Source organism: Aptenodytes forsteri, unplaced genomic scaffold, assembly GCF_000699145.1.
Source record: "Aptenodytes forsteri isolate BGI_AS27 unplaced genomic scaffold, ASM69914v1 Scaffold114, whole genome shotgun sequence".
Lineage (NCBI taxonomy): Eukaryota > Metazoa > Chordata > Aves > Sphenisciformes > Spheniscidae > Aptenodytes > Aptenodytes forsteri.
The window spans coordinates 2,644,929-2,672,883 of record NW_008795364.1 but is presented as its reverse complement, the minus strand read 5'-3'; the positions used below and the strand labels follow the sequence as shown (position 1 = coordinate 2,672,883).

At 40.4% G+C, this 27,955-nt stretch overlaps 1 protein-coding gene across 1 annotated transcript in view; it reads right to left on the bottom strand.

Moving 5' to 3' along the window:
* Nucleotides 1–27,955, bottom strand: part of FHOD3 (formin homology 2 domain containing 3) — a 467,442-nt gene that overhangs the window by 74,672 nt on the left and 364,815 nt on the right. Inside the window, exons 14-18 of the mRNA XM_019472318.1 lie at nucleotides 27,853–27,952; nucleotides 25,161–25,538; nucleotides 21,492–21,617; nucleotides 9,993–10,127; nucleotides 1,810–2,024 (exon numbers count right to left, since the gene is read on the bottom strand). Of these exons, the coding sequence (XP_019327863.1) occupies nucleotides 1,810–2,024; nucleotides 9,993–10,127; nucleotides 21,492–21,617; nucleotides 25,161–25,538; nucleotides 27,853–27,952 (954 nt within the window). The remainder of the gene's footprint in view (nucleotides 1–1,809; nucleotides 2,025–9,992; nucleotides 10,128–21,491; nucleotides 21,618–25,160; nucleotides 25,539–27,852; nucleotides 27,953–27,955) is intronic.

Genomic DNA, 27,955 nt, shown 5'->3' with positions numbered 1-27,955 from the left:
TAAGCCTGCCAGCTGTTGGCTGATATCCAATAACCTGGCCACCTCCAAATGAGAGAGCCTGCCCTGCCCACACGCTCTTTACTTCATATGACCTTTCCAATGCTTTTGGTAGGTCTGAAACAGCAGCCCTTCCTCATGCACAGCTCCCACTGAAGTATGCAGATTCCAGGCTCCTGTTCTGGTGCTGTCCTGGCCATCTGCCTGCAGCTGCCCCCGGCTGGAGACTTACCCTGCCCCATCCATATGTTCTCTCATTGCAGTCCATTTGCCAGGCTTCCAGGTGCTGCCCTCTGATGCCTACTGTCAGGAGTTTTGGTAGAGATGTCCTGCCTACCCACGTGTTGATAGCTTTGCCGTATTCTGTCTGCCTGCTGGCGTTTGCTTCCTATTGATACTGTCAGGAGTTTTGGTAGAGATGTCCTGCCTACCCACGTGTTGATAGCTTTGCCGTATTCTGTCTGCCTGAAGTTGCCCTGTACACCTGCTCTAAATGTATTCTCCAAATGGGTTGTGCTGCTCCATTTCATACCGCATTTTTTTTTTTAATGCTTCCAGGAGAAATATGTTAAAATAATCATCATAAGAGAGATACTTGCTCCCTACCCAGCTCTGAAATCCTAATGGTGGAAAAACCCAGCTTATTTGCTCTAAAAGCAATATTGCACTCAAAAAAAATGGGCATCTGGATGTTTCTGAATATCAGTGTTGCAGGAAAATATCCACATTTTTTAAGTTCAAATGATTCCACTGAGACTTTTAAGGTGCCAGACAAGAAAACTGGGAATATAATTGGGAAAATATATAAACCTAAATTCAATAAACTTCACCTACTTAGTACGGTGAGGATAAACATATGCAACATTCAGTATTTGTAACTTTTTTCTTAAATTGCCTTGCTTTATAGCATGCTACCAGCCATAACACTCAATAAAACCAAGCAGTGCAAGTTACAAATGCATTAATCACCAATAGCACATAGCAGGAAATCAAATAAAATAAAAATGAACGGTGGCGATAATTCACCCTCAACATGCATTCTAGCTCCCAATGTTAATGCAACATCATGTGGCGCAAATAAAATCTGTATGGTGGGTGTTTTTTTGAGGACTGAAGGAGGGGTACATGATGCAAGCGGCAGAATGACGTGCACACACAAAAAATATTGCTCTGTACACCAATAAATTATATGACAGCAAACCAACCGTGCAAACACTAATTATACTTTCCTTTTTACTAATTGTCTGTGGTCTCTTTTAAGTCCTTTACTACTTGTGCTACAATTTTAAGAGTTTTTGTTGGTGTTAAAAATAACCAACACACCCTCCCTGCCTTCACTTCAAGACCTTTTCTGTTTGTCCCATTCAGCCTGTGCTCTGCTGGAAGGTTATTATAATCTTGGCATCCATCTGTTGCATTTCTTTTAGAGAAACCACATAAGCAAAATCTGTTGGCAGGAATATTGTTGGTTTAGTATTCAGTAACTTCTAATATACAAGGAACATGATGCTAAAATTAAGACCCTCTGTATGCTGTATTTTCCAATTATTCCATTCTAATAGCAGCAGACAATGATAATATAAATTATAGCAACAATTAGCAGTGTATCCTTTGCTTGAATAGACTAGAAGACATCCAAATCTATGGAAAAAAAGAGGAAATTTAGGAAGACAGCATGAAACAATATAATAGACCTTTTACTTTGGCACCTCAGAGGTTATATTCATGCACTAATTCATCAAAAATCACTGCTAGCCCGAGAGAAACTGTGATAAAACCACTGCTCTTTCCTCTTCCCTCCTTTTCACTTACCTTCTGAGGGCTGAGGGGTCCCACAAGGGGTGGAAGGGGTCTTCAGCTCTTCCTGGGACTCTGTGGATGCTGGGCTGACGCACTTGGGTACAGGCGAGGATGGGGCTGAAGGAGATCTCAGGTTCAAGGACAGCTCACTTCTGCCTCGGCTTACGCTCCGACTCTTCAGCTCCTTCTCATACTCCTCCGCTGCCAACCTCTCCAAGTATTTGTATCTGAAAGTTAAATTCCAGAGGGTTTCCGTAAAGAAAAAGAAGTCTGTGGCTGATGCTTGTTTATGGATGAAACACCTGCAGAGAATGAGCTGACTTCCTGACACAAGGGGTACAGCACTAAACTGCCTGCCTGGTCAATCTGCCAAAAAACGCACACCAAAGTAAAGACTATTGCCCTGAAAAACATTAAATTGCTCATGACAAAACAGAAGCAAAAACCAGCAGAGTTAAAGAGTCCTTAGATATAGTATCGCGTCTGCATAGTCCTTCTCCTTTCGGAAGCATTTGTCTGTCCTCCTTTTCACCCTCCTCCTTCACCTCCTCCTCCTCCTCCCAGCCCTCCCTCTCCCAAAACTAAAACGGGAGGGAAAAAAACCCAAAGAAAAAGAAAAAAAAACCTCCAAAGCCAGAGCCCCTTAATACTGATGCAAATAGCCAAAGTCTGAGACTTGCTGCAAGGAGAGGAAAATGGTTCAGTGCAGCAGACAAAAACAGATCTCCCTGAAAACAATACCAATAATAAACGTTTGGACTGACTATCTAAAGTCTCTGAACCTGCTTCTATTTGCTCTGAGAGCAATGCACTGGAATTCACTTTGTTCTCTCCAGAGTCTACAATGGAAAGTTTTCTTCTTTTTATTCTAAAAAATTTCTCTGCCGGACTCAGACATCCAATAGCTTGGACCTGACGTCACATGTAGTTTATTCATCAAAGTCACTTTAAAAGAACAAAGATACATCTGTTTTGCATTTTAGGCAGGCAGAACTCACTAACTGTTTATTAAGACCAGCTACCAATCATATTCTTCATAGTGTGCTTTATACATTTCGACCAAAATAACTTTGAAATATGTGCCTCTTCCAGATGTCTGCTAATTTTATCCACCATTATTTGCTAAGGAATAAATTCATGAATGCAGCTGGATTGGGCTTTAGACTGTTTGTCTTACCCACAAGTGAACTGTTAAACAGGTTAATCAAGACTACTGCTTACGTCCCCGAAACACTGTGGTCATCCTCCTATAACCCACCGTTGTAAACACTTCGTAACAGGGAACACCTCTCCTCCCCCCTTCTGCCTCACTGACAGCCCAGATTAGTGTATGAGGGTGCATTAAAAGCAGGCAGGGTAAAGAAGTCAGCCGTATGTGGTAACAAACATGCTTAGTACATGTGGTAGCCACACACGCATGCACATTTGCAAACATCCATATACAGCATAGAAACGTGTCTTTGAAGAGCAGTCCTTGTGTTTTCAGAGGCAATTTACTTTATTGCAAACAGCAATAATGAAGAACAAACTCATTTGCTTTTATTCCTCCAGAGGTATGCACAGGCTTTGAAAAAATTCTGCAAGAAAAAGAACCCCTACAGACTCTGGATGAAAATATAACAAGCCACATACTTGTATGGTTATAAAATAGGAACTGTTTACAGTTCTAACATGAAGCCAATTCTCAAGAATGATTTTTGCCTTTTCAATAGAGGAGAAAGCCTTTCGCTGGCATTAGCATAACGTTTTGTTACAGTTCATGAAGCCAGTCTTTCTTTTGACGTTGGTCGCTTACGTATTGCGCCTTCCGCCTCCTCACAAGTGGAGCAGATGGGACTGCAGACTCATAAAGAGCCATTCAAATCGATCACTTAGCTCAAACAGGTACAGCCCAGCTGGCTGCTGCCGAGGAGGGTTTTGCAGTTTGCCAACAGACTACAACAAAGATCTGGATGGGTCCTTCTATAACGGGGGGAGCTACAATGTTTTATCATCCTCAGCTCTTTTTCAGCTGCTTTAACATTTTAGCTTCTGTAGTTGTGCGCTGCACAGCCAACCAGCCAAGCAGAGGACTATCATCAAGATGCGCCTTCTCAAATGTATCTGTTCATTATACTGAAAGAAAAAAGGGAACCAGAACAGCAACTCTCAAGGCAGCACATCAGCATAACTAGTTATCAAATGGGAAGCCTAATAAGCAGATACAGCAATTTAACTGAGAAATAAAAATCATTCAAGAATCAGTTATTAACACTTCATACTTGATAAATGACATTTATTTAGGTTATTTTTTGTTTCTGCCCAATGTCTTAACAATGAATGAATGCCAGCATCAAATACACAAGGTCTCATGAAGACCAAAATCCGAAGGAGTTGAAAGGATTAGCTACCACCCCTCTGCTGCAGTTAGTTCCTTTGCTACAGGATTGACACATTGCCTCTGTATATACTGCCATATTCCTTTAAATCATGGAAACCTACAGACATCGTCACGCCTATGCTGACTCTTCTCTATAGACCAAGATCCAAAAGTCTGTGGGCTATCCATCTGGTATACCTCATGAACATGACATTCCACTTACCATCTTCAAGTAGATGAAAATATCACTGTGAGCTCTCTAGGTCTCTGAGCAATGCCCTGAGTGTGACTTAAAATGTTTACGTACCAACAAAGTCATGGGGTTGAGAGCATTTGAGCATTTGAGCTGTAAATCACACTAGAGAGGACCTGGGAGATCACCTTTCTTGGATTTATTTTTAAATTACCACTGGAAAACACCCAACCAAGCAAAGTAAAAAAGGCCTCAAATCATTGAACAGCAAGAACACGTGAAATGAATGGTGCTGAGTTACACTCAGACCCCTTGAAACTGCAGGAATCTTTCTCCCTCGTACTGAGGCCACCCCAGAGCCATTGGAAAAGTGGGTGCCTGTACTCTGGAGCTCCAGGGTGACACAACAGTACATAGAATGCTCCAAAGATCTGACGGAATTTAGACAAACCAGTGCTTTTAATAGAGCCTTTCCTATGTGCTCAATATTATCTCCTTCTACTTTTCCAAACTGATACGGAGGAAACGTACAATCCAGATTTTAACTAGGATTTTAGCACCTTGGCTACAGTATTTTCTTACAGTCCATGCATTCACTTAAAGCAAGTCAACATGCAACTTGCTATAGGAAATGAAACTTCATTTGGGCAAAGGTGTTTGTTAGACAAAAATAGTTACAGAAGGCCAGTGTAATGGACTACTGCTGCGAGACTTCTCTTGCAGAAGTTTTCTCCAATATTTATGTGCTGTCAAAGCAAACATATGTCTTTCCTCTCTATGAGGAAGAACTGATAGTTTAACATTTCAGTTCAAAAGAGCCCTAAGGATAAAGACACATTCCTAATGACCAGTGAAATTGTCTCAGATTGCACAGCAGTGATGCCCTGCTGGCGAACACTTCCCCAAAAATACTCCAGTTTACTTGGCATATTGCTTTATAACTTGGAAGTGCTGGAGAACTTGCTCCTAATTTGTTTCAAATCTTGCTGACGAGCATGCTTGCTGTAAAAGGTTTTACTCAGCTCAGATCAGTGTATGATGCTTATGGGCTCAGACGCGTTTCATTCCAGAAAATGCTTTAAACTATTTGTAATTGATTTGGCTGGAAGGACAAAGGAAAGCCCATCCACCTTTTCTTACTCTTAGAGATGTCAAAATAATTTTTTAATATCAGCTACTTCAGCCACAATAGATGAGACTTTAGTCTGCAGAAACAAACTGCCTCCTGTATGATGGTTTTGTGAAAAAAAACCCAACACCAAAACGCAGCAACACAACGATTTCCGAGATGGCTGCTCTCATACTTTGATAATGTAATTCCAATTCTTGACAATCCAAAAGTATCTCCAGAGAGTAATATCTAGGGGACCATAAAAGCAGAACTGAAGCAATCTGGATGATTTTTCATCTACTATTTGTTCAGTAATGTGCATATTTTCCAGGTAAAACCAAGAGTTCCCTCCAGGGTGTAATTACTAGTGGACGTAGAGATGAAGCTACTGAAAAGCAAAGGTCTTTAGTCGAGTATTCCTCAAAAAACATGCTTTCGTAAGCACATAGCTCCCAGCCTAGCCCAGAGTTTCTAAACTATTTAACTGAATTAAAAAAAAAAAAAAAAAAATTCAGTCCCTTTAAATATGCTATTTAAATAAAACTAAAACAATGCCCCAATGATAAACACTGCTAAGATTTGTAATTTACTCACTGATGTTTAGAGAGGCCGGCATAGAAAACTCGCCCCTGAAAGATAAAAATACGCTGGGAGTGGGTCAGAACCGTTTCCATCAGCCTGTGACTACAGTTTTGCAATGCTTGTGACCCCAATTTCCTTTATCCTCAGTTGCCTTTTCTGACCCTCCAGAAAGCTTGGGACCCACTGGGTGAGAAACACAGGCTTATTCAATTTATAACTATGCTAAATTTGGACAAATTTCTGAGGCAAATGGAGTAAGCTTATTTCCCACACAAATAGATAAAAGATAGATCATCAATCATTCTTATGCATTCCAGTCCCACTGCTCTTCATGTATTGCTGTGCTTACAGCTGGACTTAATTCTCCTCTTTAATGAAACAACCGCTGTCTTATAGAAGTCTTTTGGAATAAAAGTGTTCTGTGCATGCAGAGTTAAAAATGTAAATACACGACAGCTCCACAGTAGAGAATACAGGAAGTGCAAACAACCAAAGGGAAGGATGGATGCATTATGTACAAACCTCTCTTCTCTTGCTTGTCTTAGTTCTTCTCTTTTGTCTAAATAATCGCGGCTAAAAAGAGAATTCCAGTAAATTGCAGAGGAAACCAGAAGAATAAGGTAAGTAACAGAATTGTAAGTACAGTAGGAGAAACCAAGAGAAGTACAAACAAGCTGATCAGAGACAATGAAGGCTGTTGTCGACAGAAATTATTAGTTTGCTTTTGTAAAAAAGGCTGAAAAGTATGTGTGTACACTTATCCATGCATACACCACAGGTATGTGTACACCAAATATGTAGTTCAGAAGGTCATTACAAGTAATTATAAAAAAACCCAAAAAGTGAAGAACTTGAAGCACATTTTGAAACCTGGTATCTGCAATTAGATACAATGAACCGGACTTACCCATAATGAGCAGGCACATTAGTGGCTATTAAACCATTCCTCATTTGCTCCATCTAGAATGCCCCGAAACAGTGACTGAGGCACCTGGCAGGCTAGACCAAGGCAGGGAGCATACCGTATCGGCCCTCTTTCTAATATACCTTTCCTCATTGTGTTTTAGTTGCCACGGCTGGAAACGGGACAGCGGACTGGCATTACCGAGTAGGACAATTCTTCGGTCTTACAAGGCGCATGCAGGACCATCGGACAGGTAACAACCTTTCACTTCTTTATTTTTCACCCTCGGTTTTAGATACAAACCTCCCTCTATCTCGGCTGCCCCTCCCACAGCTCCTCAAGCAACTCGTATATTTAGCTTTTGCCAATTCAACTTTGCCAGACGCCTGAGCACTGTGATTTCAGGCAGGCCTGTCACATCCACAAACGTGGATGCAAATTTAACTCGGAGCACAGCAGAACCCAGAACGTCCAGCCTGCCTCAGTATCACAGCAAGATAGCTCCTTACAATGTATTTTTAATATTTTGTTGAATCTGGTGGACAAAACTGATGAGACTGTCACCTTATCTGTTAGATTCTTCCACAGCGTAACCTGTGAGTACCAGAAAGACTTTCAGAACTACTCCATTTATGAATAAAACACTATTTTTTCTCTTTATATTGTGTCATCAAACAAATTACTTATCATCTACTATACCAATAGCTATCAAACATCTGCTTGCAAGTGCTCTTCAAAAGTCCATTAATAAGGAACACACATTACTGTTTCAGGCTATCTCCACATCCTTTGAATCCCTGAACTGGTTATACTTTTATCATATTTTCAGAGTATTCTTTGGAATTACAATAGCTATGGGAATAACTCCAAGCGAAAAAAAATAACATCTAGGAATTTTTCAGCAGGCAAATTTTAACATTACTCTTTCCCCTCTGACAACTCTCACCCTTCCCTACAGCTGAAGAATAACCCTTGTATTTTAGGATATATTGTTCTGTATGTGCAACGGGTATAACAGTTCTTCTGCTGAGAAAAATGTTCCATTACATAAAGCGTTCCTTTTGCTAGCAATAGCTTATGAAGTTTTTTAACACTTCTAAAACCAAGCTCTTTCACAACTGGTGATGCTCTCCTTTAAATTATCCTCAATTTGTCAATAATGGTGCCAGAGCCTAGTGCAGGCTGAGTTGGAAAGAATGAGATAACAAATGAGTCATGATGGTAAATCCAGTACCGCTCACGGGTTTAAAGGCTGTGAATTGCAAGTGCTATTTTTAATCAAAAATACATCTTCAGAGACTGGGTTTCTAGCCAGACTGATGATATGATAATGTAATCCCAAGAACTCTTATGAAACTGTCCATGACTGTTTGCTGTGGCTTTGCCTTCCTCCTGCCAGACTGTTTAATCAACTGTGGGATGCTGACTGTCTGCAAAGTTTGGTGGCTTTGGAGACCCTCTACTCAAACACAAGTTATAACTTTTGAGTGACCAGGGAACTCAAATCTAGAAGAAGAAAACACTGGGCACTGAAAAATTGTCTTCTTAAATATGCAACACAATCATGACGTTTAGTTAACCAGTTTCTGACTCTGGAGTAATGGGATGAATATATATATTTAAAAAAAATTGGTTTTTCTGACTTTAAGGAAGCTTTTTTAGTGACAGAACAACTACTGTAGCCAACCTCTAGTGAAATGTGCAGATCTGTTATTCAAACAGGTCAAGCTGCCAAATGTCCTGGTGGCTTTTTTGGTCTGGGAGTTTCCTTTCTGAAAGATCATGTTGGCTGTCCACGGCAGCCTGCTGCAGCCTGATGATACCACTTAGAGGGAGAGTTTTTGGAAGAGGCTTGAAGACTGAGACCTGATTGTTTCTGTTTCAGGAGAACTTGGGCAGCTGTTGGCTGCCAAAGATCCTATTATGGTGCTCTTCCACCTTCCCTCCGCCTCTCATTTTCTTCTAAACTAGCTATCTTCTGGAGCCAGGAGAATATCTCCTTCAACCAACCAACCAACCAACCACTAGTAAGTTACTCCTTTTTCCAAACTCACTATGACGCAGACCATTTCCACTTCTTACTGAAGAGATGATTACAGTGAAAACAATCCTGCATACTAATAAACAAGCTCACATGAAACCCAGTGCCATCTTTTCCATAAATACCACTCTAAGGCTACAAAACATTTATCCTACCATTCTTTAGATTACTACATTATGTCTTCTAACTACTAAAAATACGTTTACTTTTCACTCCTGTTTATGAGGAAACAAATCAGTTTCTTAATGTACCCTCTTCAGACAGTAGGCAAACCACTTCAGGTATAGGCTCCTTATCTATCCTAAGCCCACTGCAGTCTTTGCTAATGCCTGTGCTGGTATTTCCAGGCATGGATTTAACAGGAGGAAGGGCTTGTCTCTAACTATCCTCAGGCAGCACATTCGGGGATCCCACAGCACACAACATTCTCAGATGGGAAAATGGAGAGTCCTACGTTCAGCTGGGGCCTTTGTCTGGCCATGGCTTCAGCAATAATTTTGATAATTACTTTCTGTCAGTTGCTGTTTCCAGGGGAAAGAGACACATGTTCAGAAAAGCAGGAAAAAGTAGTTTAAAAACACTACCGTACATCCCAAGACAGCAAAACACTTTTACTTTGCAGAACATAAAAACAAAAAGATGTCTCAGTGCTGTCCCTTCCTCCCTTCTTGATACCTTCCTTCCATTGTTGCATCTTCAAACCCTATGCCTCACTGAGATTATACTTTGAGGAGTATATTAGCTAATAAAACCAGGCCTCTGCAGATATCCAGTCAGTATAATTGGCAAATACATAGCTGTCTTTAAAAATATTGCTGGTTTATTAAATGCCAAAATTCATCATTATGTGTTTAATATATCAGTTCTTATGATACTTAGATCAAGAAAGGTATCTAAAGAAACACACAAACTATTCATCAATTCAATTATTTTGCAATTGAATGTCTCGATGTACAAATCCATCACACACTAAAGCAACAGACTGAGAGCAAATTTGATTCCTACTTGAATTTGTTTCTTTCTTCACGTTCTATCCTTTGCAACCTTTCTTCTCTCTCCTGACGTCGTCTTTCTCTTTCTGCTGCCAAGGACTCCTGGTGCTGCCGAAAAGATGATGTAAGGAGACCACCCAAAGCTGGCCTGCAGAGAAGAAAGATCAGATTTCTCAGTGTCACTTTTATTGATTATACTGGCAAAAAATGAGTAGCAATCATTCAGCAAGTAACATAATCCCAACCAACAGAATGACATGGCAATATTTATGTATGGATGCTTCAAAGCACTGGCTAAGTATCTTCTTGCTAAATTGATTTTAGATACTGTGATGAGCTTAAGAACGACAGATAGGGTAGGCTTCTTAAATTGCCAAATTTCTGAAGCACAAATAAAGTACGTGTAAGAATTCTTCAGTCTATTTCAACTGCAATATTGTCTAAATAATTTTTTTTACTGTATAATCCTGTAATGGATTTTTGAAATTTTAAAGAAAAAAAAAAGCTGGAATATTTTTCCAGCACTTTCCAAACATGTTATGCAATGATGTTAAAAACAGATGTGTCACAAACACCTGAGAATCCTGTATACAGAAAACCAAAAGCAAAAGATTATGTCAGAACTGCCCTTCAGAATTTGAATGCTCTCTTAAGTAGGGGCATATTTTTCCTTTATACATTAACAAATTCTGTTATCATGATTTCCTCTCTGCATGTACTGCAAGAGCAAAATTAATCATGTATAGGAACATATCAGTAAAATACACAGGGACAGCACAGGTAGTTATAATAATCATTAACTGGCATCAAAATTATTATTAAAAAATCAGAGGAAATGGGGCTGGAGGAGAACAGATTGCCCATTTTCCTCTCCTTGCCCAGGGCAGGATTTGGTCTTCTCAAACCATTCCTGAAAATTGTTTGTCTGACCTGCCTTAAAAATCCTCAATGATGGACGTACCACACCCATCTAGTGCTTAACTACCCCTGCCAGCAAGAAAGGCTTCTCTGCTGTCTAGCCTAAATTTCTTGTTTTGCCATTTAGACCCATTCGTTCTTGTTCTGTCCACAGTGAACAAAAAGAACAGTTTACTGCCACCTGCTTTATGGCTAAGCAAGAATTAGTCCGAAAGGGGACTTCCTCTGCAGTAATCTGACCATAACCATGAACTGGATGCTCCATGGTAGGTTACTGTAATGAAGAAGGCTCAACATCCCCATCAGCAATGCATATCAAACTTCTAGCTGTTGTTCAGGAGGCTGTTAAGATACATGAGATAAGGTGAGTAAATGCCCAGCCAAAAAAGTGGGACTTTTTTTGTCAGAAACGGCAGCCTCTACAGTAAAGACTTCTCAAATACATAAATGATTCTTTATTTGAGATGAAACAGCTTCAAGTAGCAAATACACTTTAAAAAAGCTACATTTATATTCACTTATAGTTTGGTCTTGACACAGATCTTTTTATTTTTTTTCCTGCAAGTACTACTTTGGCTAGGAGAGTGGCTCCTCTCACACATCTTTCCCCCAACATGGTGGTATTGGTACCACCAACCTCTCACATGGCAACAGAGTGACCTCTCACATGGCAACAGAATGACCTTAGAGTAAACATGTCTGTCTTTCCGTCTCTTAGACAGGAAAAATCTGTGTTGTACAGGGTGGCTTTATACAGATGTAAATGTATCCACACTGATTGAATTAGACTGATAAAATCAAAAAGACATAACTCATGTAGAGCGGTTTCTGTGCATTGTTGTAACATGAGTTTCGCAATGAAAGGATTAATGAGAGAAATAGATACTGCCTTTTCTGAAAAGAAACTAAACCCTGTCTAAAGGAAGGTTCCCAAACCAGCAATGCAAACCTGAATAAATTTTCGTTATTTTTAATAACTCAGACCCTTTCCCTTATTTATTCACATGCCCTGTGGCTGCACAATGTAGACTTTTAGTGTAACAGCACCAGTTCACCAGTGAAAATAGGTGCAGGAGAAGACAAAAACATTAATGCAAACTTGTCGTCTCTGAGTGTCTGTCTGTGCGAGTGGGAATGCCACAAAACATAGCCATTTCAGCCCCACTGGCAGCACGGCAGTATGAATATAATTTCAATAATTTCAATAAATTGAATTTCAATATGTCATATCCCACCCGCATAAACATTACATAAGATGGTATAAAACTTGATATTCTATAAGCCTCCCTGCTGGCACTCCTCCAGAGCTACAGTATCAATGCTGGATCACACTCAAAACCATAAAAATCTCTAATATGCCTCAGCGCTAAGAAAAGGGGAAAAAAAAAATCCCCAAACCCTGACAGTCGTGTAGTGAATTTTCCCTTGAACGTATTTTAAATTTATTTTAACCTATGGCCTTTTAGTGCATGTTGCAGGAGAAAGCTCTCAGCAGAAACAGTGGCACCACTGTGCTAAGATTCAAGAACTAGAGCTCCATCGCTGTGGTAGCATGAAAAAACATGGCAATAAGGTTGGATATATCGTCAGAAATTGCTCTAGGAAGGGGAAAACTGGACAGTGCTTCCACATGAAAACATCTGGAAATAAACTGGAAGGGATGCAAAAAGAGGGTCCTTATCAAGTCTGTGCTCATATCTGTTCCGTGTATTTAGCTTGCTATCCCACCCCATTCCATCCCATCTAGCTGCCCTGAAGTATGCAAACTCCATTTGGAGTCAAAGGACATTATGACTTAATAAAACCCGAAGGAAAATTAAGGGGAAGGATGGGGTGATGCTGAGAGACCAAAAGAGTGATTGTAGGTCTGCACAGCATCTAGCAGGTTGGAAACCTTCAGCTCTGACTAAGCTCTTTGGGACTCCACAGTAAATACACGTTCTTATCCAAGGGATTACAGGGGAATCATATGGAGATGTGCAGCTCAGTCCTGCAGACGGGATTCTAACCTGACCCTGGTAGTAAAATGTCTCCACATGCCAAAACACCTTGTTTGGAGGTTTGATCTAGCACAGTTTGGCTAGTGTTGCTCACTCGGCTAAAATTTGCAGATGTATGAACAGCAGCCTCACAATCTAAATAAAAGATCCACAGCCATATAGCCAGAAAAAAAGCCAATGTCTAAGAAACTGAAAATGAACATCTATGTGCCATATTAGTTTGCCACCTCTTGGAAACTCATCAAATCAATAATAACTACCCAAAACTTGGTACTTCCCACTGGTTATTTTATAAGTCCATACTTCAGCTGAGTTACAAGCTACAGTACAGCGTCCACACACATACCTGATTCAATTCATTTGTCCCAAATGCAGTCAGTTCTGGACTGCCATATTGCATACAACAGTTTATTGCATGAAATGGTCAAAACTAACAGTCAAAGCTGCGAGAAGGTTCTGTTGAAACAGGTTCTAATTAAACAGACAGGAATAGAGCCAGCTGACTCCTTGTGTGGCACCGACTTCTTAAAACACAAGTAGTCAGGTTTGGGGTTTTCAGTCACATTTAGAAAAGAACAGGCAAAGAAAGAGCACTGATATTACCGAGTTAGTGGTCGCTTAGTGGTTAGATCCTGCACTGTCCAGCCCACGCGACCGGACACATCTCCCCTCCGCGAAGACCACACCTCACACCAAATGCTGAGACCGTTTGCCTTACGAAACCTCATAAACTCACAGCTTCACTGTTGCTATCAAGCACTGTAACTCAACTGGTGTTTGGGTGGATCAATCCTGTTTTTAATGTGAACTGCAACTGTAAATGAGCACATTTTACTATCTAGTAAACTCTATCCTTAATGTGCAACACGTGCATAAACTAAACCTGGAGGAAACAGGTGTTACTTTCAGGGTGTACAGACCTGTACAATAGCCAGAAGGAAAGGCAAGCGGTAAGAGTTATTCCTCAAATATTCTAAACAGTTTGAAAAGGGATTTGTCTATGTTTGGTTTGTCTGTAAAATCTGTTTTTTTGTCTCTGTATCCCCCTGGCAATAAGGCTTGAAGTAAACGTTCCCTTCCGCTGAACTCATACTTGAATTGCAAATGGCAGCGGGACTGGCCAAACCAGACGACGGGAAGGCTTGGGCCGAGCCTTCAGGTAATTTTGGTGCTTTGATGCTGTTTAAAGGGTGACAGTACCTTCAGGCCTCAGGAATATTTAAGTCTTACTGCCGTAGGCTGCATTTTAAAAATGGGTAAGCAAGGAAAAGGCTAAAAAAAAATCTGGCATTGAATCAAAGGTGGTAAGAGATTTTAACAGAAAAGAGTATGTGAATACTCAATAAAAGCATAATAGAGTGATCACTCACAAAACGGGGTTATAGCTAATATATGCCAGCATTTTTATGTTGGTGTCATATGTTACCAACTGGTAATATCAACCATTTGTTCAATTCTACAAATACAATCCAGAAGGAAGCTTACTCTGACTACTATTTTTAGTCTCGTAGAGAACACAACAGTCCATTCTTAATTGTCTTAATACAAAAATATTAAGAAAAGCTTTCTTCTGCCTGCTGTTAAAACCAGCAAAAGCTAAACAAGCTATGTCACTATACTCTGATACCAGAAAGAAAACACACAGCAAGAATATGTCTAAGTCTGGGGATTTGTGAATATAGCTCCACACCACGGCATTGGGACCTGGGGACAAGAGGTCATTAGTTTCTTATCTTGTAGAATAAAAGCATTAGTTTCTTTTCTTGCAGGAAAGAGCAAAGAATAGGAAAAAAAAGAAGGAAAAAGATGGCAACAAAATGATACACAGGGCAAAGGATACAAAGCCAAAACTCTTCTGAGTAAAAATTCATCTAACCTGACCTACTGCATTTAACAGAGCAGTGAATTAGTAATCATTATTAGAAACACAAGCTCAGGGAGACACAAGATATCTCACACTTTTTTGCAAGTACTTGCAATTTTCTGACAATACTCCATCACAGACTATATATTGTGAAAGGGAATATGTGACCTGAATTACTCTAATCTTGTTGGAATTTGAAGAAAATATTTCTGTCTTACTCTAAGCCACTTTGTTACAGCAAAATAGCAATTATCAACTTCAAGTGTTCTTCATTTGCGTTAACTCTGAAATACACTTCTTTTGTGGCTGTGTTTTCCTCCGTTAGTTGAATTTTAAAAATTTGCTACATGGAAATGGATATTTATAGCAAGAATACAAAATACAAATGTATATTTTTAGGAACTAAAAAAAAAAAATTTAACAGATGACATGAGAGGAAAAATCCCTTTAGGTCATAAGGTTAACAATTCAGGATTTTCTTTAATATAACAAGGGTCAGAATAATTAAACTAAAAAAAAAAAATTTAAAAGATGACTTATGAGAGGAAATCCCTTTAGGTCATAAGGTTAACAATTCAGGATTTTCTTTAATATAACAAGGGTCAGAATAATTAATAACCTTAATAAGGAAACACTAATTACCCATTTTTCCAAAGTGCTCCTGCTCCAGCAGTCATGGGAATGCTACAGAGAGGGAACAACGGTCGGCAGCTCCTACTCAGGCCTTAAGTAACTCTAAATGTCTCTTGGCTTTAGCAAAATAAATCTGCCTTCCAGCTTAGAAAGAGACAAAAGAGGAGGCAAAGCTGCCAAGAGCCATATAGCTTTCACAGTTAAAGAAACTCTCCGTGTGTTATGTCTCCCTACATGACACGGCAAATTCAAAAGCGTGTTGATATAAGATTTTGCAAACAGACTAAACATTACTTGAGGAATCTTTACAAAACTTCTCTCAAAAATAAACACAAAATTGAGAGATAAAACTACTGACTAATGCTTCCTTTGAGAATGAAACTTGAGAATGACCAAGAGAAGAATTGATTAACGTTAGATTTTTATTTGGCCTGAGGGGCTACATGAAATAAAGCTACAGTGGGGCAGAGCCGCGCAGAGCCAGGGCAATGCACAGGGACTTTCTACATACACGCTCCTCTCGCAGCCTGACGTGTACAGGTTTTACATTGTGTTTTCTGTCTTTCTCCAGCCTGTGGCTTCTCTTCCTCATGCGAGTCACAAATCACCTGGAAGTGGCTTGCAGAGCCACCCCTGCCCCCCCGTAGATCCAGGCTAAGACACATGTCCCCTGAACATCAGCACAGTGGGTACCTGGGGGTGACTGGTGCCCTCCACGCGCACTGTGTGTTCAGCCAGCAACACGTTGCAGTCTGAAACCATAACCCGGCTCACGCTTTCTGTTTAAACATATGACCTATGATGAAGCCTACAAAGCTGCAATCAAGAATACTGCTTACACAGTAGTTCGACAAGCGGCTAAGCCAGTGTAAGCCACCGCTGCTTCCCAAATTGTAAATCATCAAGTAATTCCTAAGGTCGCTTTTCCTCTTAAAATCTCAGCAATAAAGTTGAGGCTTTTGCCCTGGGCCGCTATTATCAACTACCAAGCTATCCCTTCCTCATTATGTTATTCAGAGTGAAAGATGTGCTTGGCATTTACCACAAGAAAAAATAGCCACGGTCTCTGGTCTGAGAGCCCAGAAGTACGTATTAAGACACGCAGAAGATGGTACAGGCAGAAAGAATAGAAAGCCAAGGAAAGAGGAGCTGTTCCTGGGAGAGCAGCAGCTTTGTAGGCTGTATAGTGGGTTTTGTTTCATAAGTTTCTCGTTTTTCCTTACTGCTTAACAGCTGGAGTGAGGTAACTCCAGAGTGCAGACTAGTGATAGATGGCTAATGAAAAAAAAGAACCTGCCAAGAAGCTTCATCCAGCAGCACCTCCCTGGTGTTGTCAATTACAGGGACCTTTAATTTTAGTAGAAAGTCTAACTGAAAAGCTGTTTAGCATTCTCAAGCAGGTTTTTTTTTGTTTGTTTTGTTTTGCTTTTGAGAGAGACAAATTTGAAAAACGCACCAGATTGCCAGAAAACCACTGTTTCAGGCACCTGGAGAGTGAATAAAACTCAGAAGAAGAGCATTTGCAGACTTTTGCTGCACTTCATGTTTACGCTTCAGGTATGGTGTTTAAAGTGTCTTTAAAATCAATGGAGAAAAAAATCACCTGTAATCTAGTCATGCTAAGCTCAGTGTCTGTGTGCACCTATTGTAGAAATAAATGCTTGAAGGTACATTTCCTTTAAAAGATATATAAGAACATGGAGATGAACATTCAACATTCAAGGCCCTGCATCACGGGAGCCCAAGGTAACGTACTGCTGTAGATCATAAAGCAAGTAAGACAGAAAACAGGTTAAGGGATGTGAAACACATTTGGTCTTTCTTAAGTCTATTTTCTACTGGTCTGGAAAAGTTGGGAGAGTGCATCAAACAGGAATAATTTGCAAACACCACAGCAGGCCCTTACCAAGCTTGGAGATTTGGAAGAACCTCAGAGGGACCAGCCAGAGGTGGAGACTAAGTTCACACTGACTGGCCAAGAGGATCCAGACGTGCAGGTTTGCAAGCTGAACTTTCTGGCACTTGATTTAACAGACAGAGGGAAGAGAATGGGGACCATGAACTCCTGCTCCCTCTGCACACAGTGCCCTGAGAAGGCTGCTTTTCGAGCTAGGCTAACTGCACTATTGTTTGACTATCAAGCCCAGCGGGAACCGTCTCCTGGCAAATGCATCAGAAGAAACCTACCTTGGCAAACGCACCAGCAGGAAACAAAGGATATTTTTCTGGCAACGGAATGAATTAAAGCTGGTGCCGAATTCAGGAGCTCTTGCCTTAGAAGTTAGACTCCTTCAGGGTCTTGTCTAACCATGGCCATGACCAACAACGTACACACTTCACCGCCAAAAACACACTATGAGGGGGTGTGGAGCTTTCCAAGTAATGAGTTCGCTGTCTAGCTACAGATTCCAGGCTGCAACTTTCAATTTCAGTGACCATCTTAGATTCAAAGTCTGATGAGGCAATCTTTGCCTAAACAGAAATATCCTAGGTGTGAGCACAAAGCATGGAAATATAGGAGAGTCTTACAACACCTCCTTCCCCCAGGCAAGGCAGCAACTCAGAGGTACAGAAAAATGCTTTTCTCTCTGCTGTGCTCCAGCCATGACTTGCTCTTCCCCTTTGTTACCAAAATTTATGAGGTTAAGAAATTGAGATTGATAAATTTATTTTTTCCTGTGGGAATAGGGGAGAGAGTTAATTGGTGATTTAAGCCGTGAAGAGTGGGAGCAGTATATTTATGGAGCAAAGCAGTCTCTGGCAGCTGAAGACAGGAGGTCTGGGTTATACTTCTTCTGCATTAGGAGCATCTTTCACAAGCAGAGAGATATGAGAGAACCAATATACCCTTTCTTCTCTCCCAATGAAGGGCTGAACAGAAAGCGCCCTGCAATTTTCCCTCCTTCACGAGGATTCCCATGGCTGCAATATGCACTTCAGAAGCATGGCTCTCCACAGGGGACCCAGAGAAATGAGAGAGAACAACAGTATTGCAAGAAGTTGGCAAAAGCCTGTGGCTGAATTTAGAAACCGAGAAACAGTCAAGTAAGCCTTTTCTTCTGCTGTACAATCAGAAATATATACATTATGTGGATTTCAAAGAACAAAATCTAGTTTCTTTTGCACTGAATTATACTGCTCTTTTGGATTCCCTACTGATCTTAGCCAAGGAGGGTTTTAAAAGTATGAATGTCGAAATGTCAACCACACTGCTTCTTTCCACCTAAGTTGTAGCTCTTGTTTACATAAGCAAAATGCAGCCAAGGGTTTGAAAGGCCTGTCAGGGTAACTGAATGGAGCATGAATAATTTTGCTGGGCACTGCTCTAAATGCTGCTTCTTCCTTCCTCCTCATTCTCAAAGGTCAGATAAACAGTACCAGGAACTGCATCTAAAGCTCTTCCCTGCATGATAAAAGACAGGGATATTTCTGTGGAGTCCTTGGATAACTGCAACCATAAGCCGAAAGCAGAAAACTCACCTTGGAGCTAACCGTAGATACGCATCTGCTTCTTATCAAGTGTCTTCCTCTCCCCCCCCCCATCTTTTAACTTTTTGTTTGAATCTGTGTAAATTTTTACCATCAGGAGGTAGGAAATAATGTTTACATAATCAAAGGCAACACCATTGACAGAAGACTGTGAAAACTTCCACAATACTTTCCACTAACTAATTAGCGCCAAGCGTTGCGTCATGCACTACACAGCCTACTCTCCAGTGAGCAAATTTCTATCCATCGATCTCTATGTGGGCATTTCTGCAACCCATGTCTTTCACGAAAATGAAATAAAAGCAGGCTTCTGCCCTTCTTCAAAGCAGTCATGCCATTAGAGACTGTTGAACTATACATCTGCAATGGCAGTGCACCCAAAAAGAACAAGACGATGCAAAATGGCACCTGAACCTGTAAATTTAATTATCTTTCAAAAAATAACTGCATCTATTCTGCAGGCAACATGCAGCTGTGGCATACACACGTTTCACACTTCTAGGAGGCTAATATACAAAAAGCATCAGGCTGTAACATCCCCTCAAATATAAGAATGCGGAAATCCTGGTGAGTTCAAGTACCGTGAAAAACGAGCTGCACATTTAAACAAGAGGAGAGAGATTTTTATCACATGAGGTGGAAAGCGGTAAATGTAACCTGAGGGAAAGACAGAGATGCAACTCCAAGCACTGCGTTCAGACACTTAAAACATGTAAGAGAGATCTGATAGTTGAAGGCAGAGCACTTTCCAGTTTCACAGGGAAAAGCAGAATGAGGTGTAATGGCTGGAAGATGCTGCTAGACAAACCAGCCTCCAAAATATGAAATATTTTCCTAGCAGTGATGATAAATACTGGAATGTCTTCCAGGAGAAGTGATGTGCTGCCACTTGAAAACACATGAAGGTACAGGGGGCTTTCATTTAGCTTCTGTGGGACCCATTCAGGTCACAACAGATGATTACAGAGCTTCCCTCTGGCCTGACTCTCCATGAATCTGCAAATTTTACAGCTTCATCCTGTGGGGCCAAGCCATTTTGGCTCCAAACCAGCAACGCACTTACGTGCGTGCTGCAACGAAACTTGCTTCCTTTACTGGAGCAGGGCCAGCGTGATCAACCTCTTGCAGGACAGGCCCAACTATCTTTAGCCATCTCAGTGTTTGACCACTTTGGGGTTTCTTTGCTGCAGTGGCAACAAGAAGCTTCCAACAGCAGGGACTTAGAAAGCTGAAACTTCAAAAGCAGCGGGATACCTTTAATTCTTGCTTATCTATTCTGCAAAGGTAAAAGGGGGTGAAAATGCCGGTTTAGAGTTCTTTATTATGGTTTCACTCGGCAGTAATTTAATTCAGATTAGGAAAGACAAATCGATGCAAGTTACTCCAGGAAGATGAGCAAATGAAAAACGATGCCTTTCTCCAAAGACAAACTTAATGTAATTACCCACTTGAAAAAAAAGGATTAAATCAATACCTCATGGCTAGAAATACATGCATGCTGGAAAAACCTAACTTGAACCATTCTGAGTAGTAGATTGGAAAGGATATGAGGCATTAGGTAGGTTCAAACATATATACATACACACATAAAACATATATACATGTATTCTATACACATACAGAAATATTCAAAAAATCATTAATAGAAATTAAATGAAACACAGACAAAGGACCCTGAAAAAGCCTTCAGTTCAAAAAAAGGATGGGAGATGGAATTTTTACGAAATAGAGGCCAACCTGGCAACAAACAATCCAAAGCCCATCTGGCCTAATTGGAAATTATTTAACTAAATTATTATATTAAATTATTTAATTAAATTAATTAAAAACATCTACGTTTCCTCCTTAAACTCAGCATGACAACCTTTGAAGCTGTCATTTACTTTCAGGTTGTAACAGTCAGTTAATTTCTGGTGGTGAAATCCCATGCCAAGAGGAATTTCCTTCATGTATCCATAACATTTTCCTATCTTTTTTCCTTCCCTAGTACCTTACATAATTCAAAAGAGTATTTGGATTGTTCAAAATACTGCTTTTTTTGTTGTTGCTGGTGTGGGGTTTTTTTCCTTTTTTTTTTTTAAAGTGAGCTGATAACTGTTAGGTTAGTATGAGTTTCCTGTACCTACAGCAAGAAACTTTTTGCCCCTGATGAAATACAATGACATATATCATGCATTTTCAAGGAAGGACAAAATTATGGCCTAGAAAATTCTGAGCTAAGCACATTTCTAAGATTTTATAGTTGATTTAAGATGACAGAACTGAAAATATATCTGTCTGAATTTGGTTTAAAAAATGGAAAGAAACAAAATGTGCTTTAATTCACCTTTTAATACTTAGAACAGCATACGTGTGAAGCAACTGTTTTATCCATTTAAGTGGAAGTAGAAGAACTGGGATGGAAATACATCCAGACCTTAACACCAAGTCAGAGAAAGGCTTGAGAATGAGTGGGAAATGAACATGTTTAGATTTTTGTATGTTCTCTTTCCAACATTAGAAAAGATGTGGCTACAAGATACTTCCAGTACCCATTCAGAACAGCTTACATTTATCTCCATCCTGTCTACAAAGGAACTGTTGTCAAAACACCGATTAATTTACAAACCTGTCAGATTTGGTCTCTTGAGGCGGTGAGAGAGTTGTCCCATAACGAGAAGTCGGTGTTGTTGGGGCACTCACACCAGAGTAAGGTCGCGGAGAAGAGTAAGAGCTGCTGCCGTAGCTATTGTATCTGAAGCATTGGGAAGGAAAGTAGGAGAAAGGGAGAGACAGAAAGAATCTGTCAGCAAGCAGGCATGAAACAGTAAATCCTCTTGTTTAGGGGGTGGCGGTGATCCCGTGATCCCATACCCCAGAACTTCTCAAATATTCTTCTGAAAATATTGCTCTAATCCCAGCTTCAAAATATGCAACCTATCGTCTCATTTTAATATCAACCATGTCATGGACATACCTGATTCAAATAGTGAGCTGTTGGTATGGAAAATAATGAGAGATTAGAATGGTCCTCCCAAGTGACAACTTGGAGTGGGAATACTTAAATTACCGCTCACTTACTCAAATTTATTAGCTGGTTTGGGAGCTGATACCCAGCCATTAGAAAAGGGACCAAACCAGTCCAAGTCAGCAGTATTCATATCTAGTGAAATTAAGGAAGACAACAGTGTTCCTGAGACATGATCTGAACATGGACATCCATGATTTGCAAATTTTTGTGTTATAAACGAAAAGCATCCACATTCTTTTCAATTAAAGCAGGCGGTATTTTCTTTCCCCTCCCCCAACATAAGCCATAGCTCATGTGCCATTTCTTACAATGTCTGTAAAAAATCATCACCATGGTTAAAAAGCCATGTCTCCGGAAGCATGGCTTTAGGAATTTCTACCAGCCATTCCCTCCACTAAAAAAACCCAAAACCTGCTTGACTTCAAGGTGAGCTTGCTGATCAAAGAGAAATTGTTTCCAGGACTCCTGGAACGGCCACCTCCCCAGAGTCCCTTCTATCAATGTTTTCATCCTGGCTCCCGTACTGAATAGAAAAGGCAGTTGTGTTGCTTTGCTGTGCCTTTTAACCATTGCACTTAAACAGCATGTCAAGGAGAGATTCCTGATTTGGGAAAATGTTAACATTTCTGTTTGAAGATGATACCGTTTTCCCACGTGGAAAGCATGTGATGCTCTGTAGGTAAGTACTCCGCAAGGCCAACTCATCCAAATGACAAAATTCACTTCAGGAAAAAGGGCAACATCATTTTCCTTATTAAAATTCATAAGATATAATATACCCTCCTTCACCGTATCTTTTCTCTGCTGCTGCTTCTCCCACACACATCAGCACTCAGTAATTTCACTCAGCAATTTTATTTGAAAGGGCTGGTTGGCTTCCTTCAGCTCCATTTAGCACACTCATCTAGCCATGCAAAATTTCATTCAGAGTTTCAAGCTTCATTCCTTGGGGTACAACAGCATTGCTGCCTGCCAAGGCCCGTGTTAAAATCAGAATGGATTTCAGTTAGGGGTTTTTATAATGGACGGGATCATGCTTTAGAGAACATGCCCCCTTTGGCAACAATTCCAGGTTTATGTTTTAGAAAACACCCCACCACCACCATCTATTTTTGAGACATCATGCTGACTGCCCAGGAACAGGGGAATAATTTTGGAAAAAAGTGCTAACATGCACGTTTCTGAGCTACAAAAGGAATTTTGCAGAATGGGAAATAAGTGCCTTCCTGGCATTCCTGCCCTAGAAGAAAACTAACTAGAAACTGGAGACAGTGGCCCGGTGGAGGGCTGTGTAGCTGGGCAGCGCGGGGCTTCCCTGGTAGCACAGACCTGACACGGGTCTTCTCTCTGGCAGGCTCAGCTCAGAAAATGTTCTGCCTGTGCCCATACTGAGCGAGCGATTAGAAAACTCCATTGCCCTGAGAACAACTCGGAGCTCATTCGGTATGTTCCCGACACTAACAGAAACCTCCGTTTCCATTTCAATCAACTGAAAGGAGACCTTATCAACCATTACATTTGCTTTTCTTCTGCTCTGCCCCATGAAAAAGCTGACACAACGCAGTAACCTTTTTCAGATCAAGGAATTTCAATTAGTCCAAAGATAACTCTCATTAAAATGGAGAGAACACACCTTCTATGGACTCAGATCTACAAGTATTAACAAAATAAAATTCAGAGGGACTGGCCTGGACACGGCATCCCTATATATCAAATTTAGAGGGAGACAGAGATGCTGGAAGAGTAGCAAGGCAAATGCAGCACACCAGGGTAAGTCTGTATCCTGTACACAATGTTTGCCTTTCTAACCTTCCTCTGGTGGTGGCTATTACTCCCATTTTCCCTTCTTGTCTCATATACCAATGCAGATGCAATGGCCTTGTCCCAGAAGCCTTCACTCTGAAGAAACCCCAGATATCCAGACATTTACCTCTTTTATGAACACATTACTGCCCAAATCGTGCAAGCTTTGCCCTTCTTTTTCTCCAGATAAACCCAGCACAATCCTCCCCCACACCACGCCCTTGATCCTATGTGGTAACTAGAAGCGCAAGGATGATCAGAGGAAAAAAAATCACTGCGGAAATACTAAATATTGCAGGAACAGGAGGTATTTAGAATCTACTCTCTAAAAAGTATAACTCTAACAGCAGCAGCAATGAGAGAGCGATGAATGAGTGGGAGAGGCCTAAGGGAAAATTGCACCTATACAGGAAGATGTAAACTTAGAGGAATCCCAGTGTTCAAGCTGCAGGTAAGGAAAGACATATGAACTAAGTCCCTTTTCAACAGCTACTTGGATTTACAGGCTCTTCAGCAAATTGAAAAAGCAACAAAAACCACCCACCTATTAGAAGAGAAAGATCGAAAATTAAAAGGATCAAAGGAATCAAAATATTCGCTCACATGCAGAAATTCAGATGGACTGCTGGAGAAAGGAAGAAATAAATAGGCTCACAATATATGTGTACATTTTCAGCACCTAATTCGAAGAACACTGATCATTGGGAGAGACAGCTAAAAATCATCAACTTCTTTTCAAGGTGATTCTCTAGCATTGTTTTCAGCGCTACCTATTGTCAACCTGTTTTACTTGAAAACAGGTTGAGACAAAACAATTCTTTTTGTTTTTAAATGGGTGGGATGGGGAAATTAAAATTAAAAAGTAAGAGAAATGCATGTGGAACAACTGAACTGACCAGATGTTGTGGAGGGAAAACTGCCTATTTTGAGTGCTCTATTCTCTTTATAGGGTTTAATCTACTTCCGTTATTACAAGCACGAGTTGAAATTGCACTTGACAGGGATACGGACTGTAATCTAACAGCAAATTTGGGATTTGGCAGTTCAGTCTTTGAAGCCAGGATTTCACCCCTGAATTCCAAGTGCTGGTCTGATCTCTCTTGGTTTTATAGCAGAAGAGCTCCATTAATTTTCATGAAATCATGTCTGCAAATTACATCGTTGTAAGTGACAGCAAAATGGTGCTCCTTTCTGTGATCTCCAGAATCACAGGTTATTTATCTACTGCTGTATAGAGGAGGCCAGGATACTTATTAACTATGGACCTTGAAGAGGAGTAAGATGAAATGAAGGCAACAAAGGCAAGGGGAGAATATCAATCAAATCAAAGTACAGGCTTACAGGACTAAAACTAATACAGTATATTCTGGAAATAATACAACACAGTGCATTATTACTAATATAAAACTCTTCAAAGGTGTTATTCATTTATCAAAAAATTAATGTCAGCTGTACAAAATCTACCTGTTTTCCCTCATCACCTCTGCTTCCTTTTCTTTCACAGATGTTGGAGACTCTTCAAAGTCGTACGAGAAGAGGTGAAAAGGAGTATGTGGTACATAAGGTAATTTCTCCACCGTTGGAGATGCCTTTGGAGTAATGGATGCTGATGAATTTTGGGAGGAGCTTAGCAATGCTGCCGCAGGTGAAGATGGTGATGAAAGGACAGAATTATGATGAGAGAGAGATGAGTCAGGCACAGAAGAGGAGCTGCTAGAAGAGCTCTTTGCTCTAGAGCAGGAGAGAGGCCTCTCAGCTGGAGAAATGGCACTGGAGACGGCTGAAGAATCAGAACACCATGAAAGGTTTTCATTCACAGCCTCCTGTGCAGCTGGGACCCCACTGCAGGAGGAAAACATCATGAGAAAGGGAAGGGAAGGAGAGAAAAACGGGGAAAAGAGAGATCAATAGAGAGTACCACTTGGAGGGGGGAAAAAAAATTCAAGGAGAGTCAGACAAACAAAAACTTCCCAAATTTAGACAATCACCATCTCTTTTTAAATAAAGTAAGAGAACTCACATCTTTGTATCCCAGTGGGATTCTTCTTGGGGTTGGAAATACTGAGGAATGGAAGCGACTCAGCTTAAAGGAAAGGAAGGGATTTAACCCACAGGTTTCAGAATTAATTTTCATGAACCTTTTCACAACAATTTTCTGAACAATTTTCAGGTATTTCAAGTTAGGCTGTAAGCATTGTCAGAGCAGTACAAAGCAGTCTTAACATGCTGGATAATGTGTTCCACAGAGTATAGATGCTTCAAGATACTATCTGCATGACTGCCTCTTGAAGGCCAGATATCTGATTATCATCCTCCCTGGTGATCTGATTTTTACTAAAAATGCTCATCCACCAAAGATGAAAATAAAAAATACTCAATCAGCACAGTTCTGTCAAAATTAAGGTTTAGAATTATTTCAAAAGCAATGCCTTACCAGATCATTTGTCTAGGTATGAAGGCACTAATTTCTCTGAGTGTCAGCATCCCATGTTGGTGTCAGATAGAGACTTGCAGAGTTGCATCAAGTGCAACAAAAGACACATCTGCTTTGCTCTAGTGAAGGCAGGTGTTGGTGAGTGACAGAAGCAGCAAGGCAGGTGAAAAGCCATGGCATCTGCACTCCGGGGTATCTGTTTTCACTAATATCTCCAGCATAAACACTGTGCAGGGCTTTGGGCTGGATCACTCGGCAGGTGGCTGATTTCATTCTTCTGAGACCACCTCTGCAATCCACCTACAGGCATGCAAGGCATGGCCCTTATCTGAGGAGTGTGGGTTTGGCACAGAGTACGCAACAAAAACATAATAGGTTATATGTATCAGGATATTATGAAGTTAATCAGCAGGTATATACCAGGTAATCATTCTCACAACAGAAGCACAGGGCAATCTGGAAACCTTTATCTAATGCACCCGCTGTACACGGCAGGAGCCACTGAAGCCAGGTTAGTCCTACCCTTCCTGACAGCATCTGACACGAACGGCCAGGGTACAGATCACTTCTGTTGCGCTACAGTGACAGTGAAAGGAGGTATTTAGAAAAGTCATGGGAATATCACCCAGTTATCTCACAGTGACTATTATTGTAAAAGACCGATGACCTAAAAGCACATCATGACCTTTACACAGCTCTTCCTCTTTTTTTCAAACAGTATTTTAATATATTCATGTGATTTACTAATAACTTGTCTCTTAGCTTTGACTTTTAAGAATTGGATTTGAGGAAATTATCACTTAATTTTGAAATTTCAGGCAGCCATTGGCAAGATTTGCAGACTGGAAGATATTAATAACAACAGTACAGTATTTTCTTTGGAATTCGCATATTAAACACTTTCCTTTCTTCCTCCCATGCTGTATAGTGTCTGCATGAATGTGGTTTATTTAAAAAAAAAAAAACCAATCTCATTTGCCGAGTTGCAAAGCCAAACAATTTAACCTAAATCACATGGCTGTCTGGAAGAAAGAACGTATTTTCTTTCTTCCAATTTACCAGGATAAAGTTGCCAGATGCCAAATCCATATATACCTCAGGATAAGCGGAAAATTTTACATGAGAATATTGTTTTGATAGGTGGTTTGTTTATATCCATATATACACAGATGGGCAGGTATGTATAAAATGATATATATCTATCAGCTTTGCCTCTAAGTAGTTCTTTCCTATTAAAACATGAACAAAATTGATAGACATCATAGGCAGCATTCAAAAAATGTCAATCTTCTTCATAGCGACAGATATTGCTAATAAGGTTAATAATAAATAGGGATGAAAACCTAAGAAACCAAGCAACATCCTACCTCAGCAAAGCACTACAACATTTCACCATTGCCTTAACTAAAAAGATAAACCTAAGCCATGCTTAGAAGTTACGCTTTCTGCTAAATCTTTTAAGATTTGTGAGTGTTACTCATTTTGTACAAAGGCAGTGAGCGCAGACAGTCCTTAGTGCATTGAGCCTACATAATTAAACATGTTTCCATTAACACACACCCACCAACAAAGCTTTTAAATGCAAAAAGATTTCCCTGGGGGGTGGCTTTAACAGGTGATCTAGGAACGCGAGTGAAAAGGTAGATGCTGCTGCACACTGTGCTGGTGAGTTTATGCCAGAGGCTGAGGAAAAGGTGGAGGGACGAAGCTGAATCCCGATACCTGGCTTTGACCTGCCTACTGGCCTCTTCCTCCCCCTCATCCTCAGTATTGGGCTCTGTGACTGGCTGGTGTTTTTTCTCCCCTTCCTCCTCTTCTTCTTCTT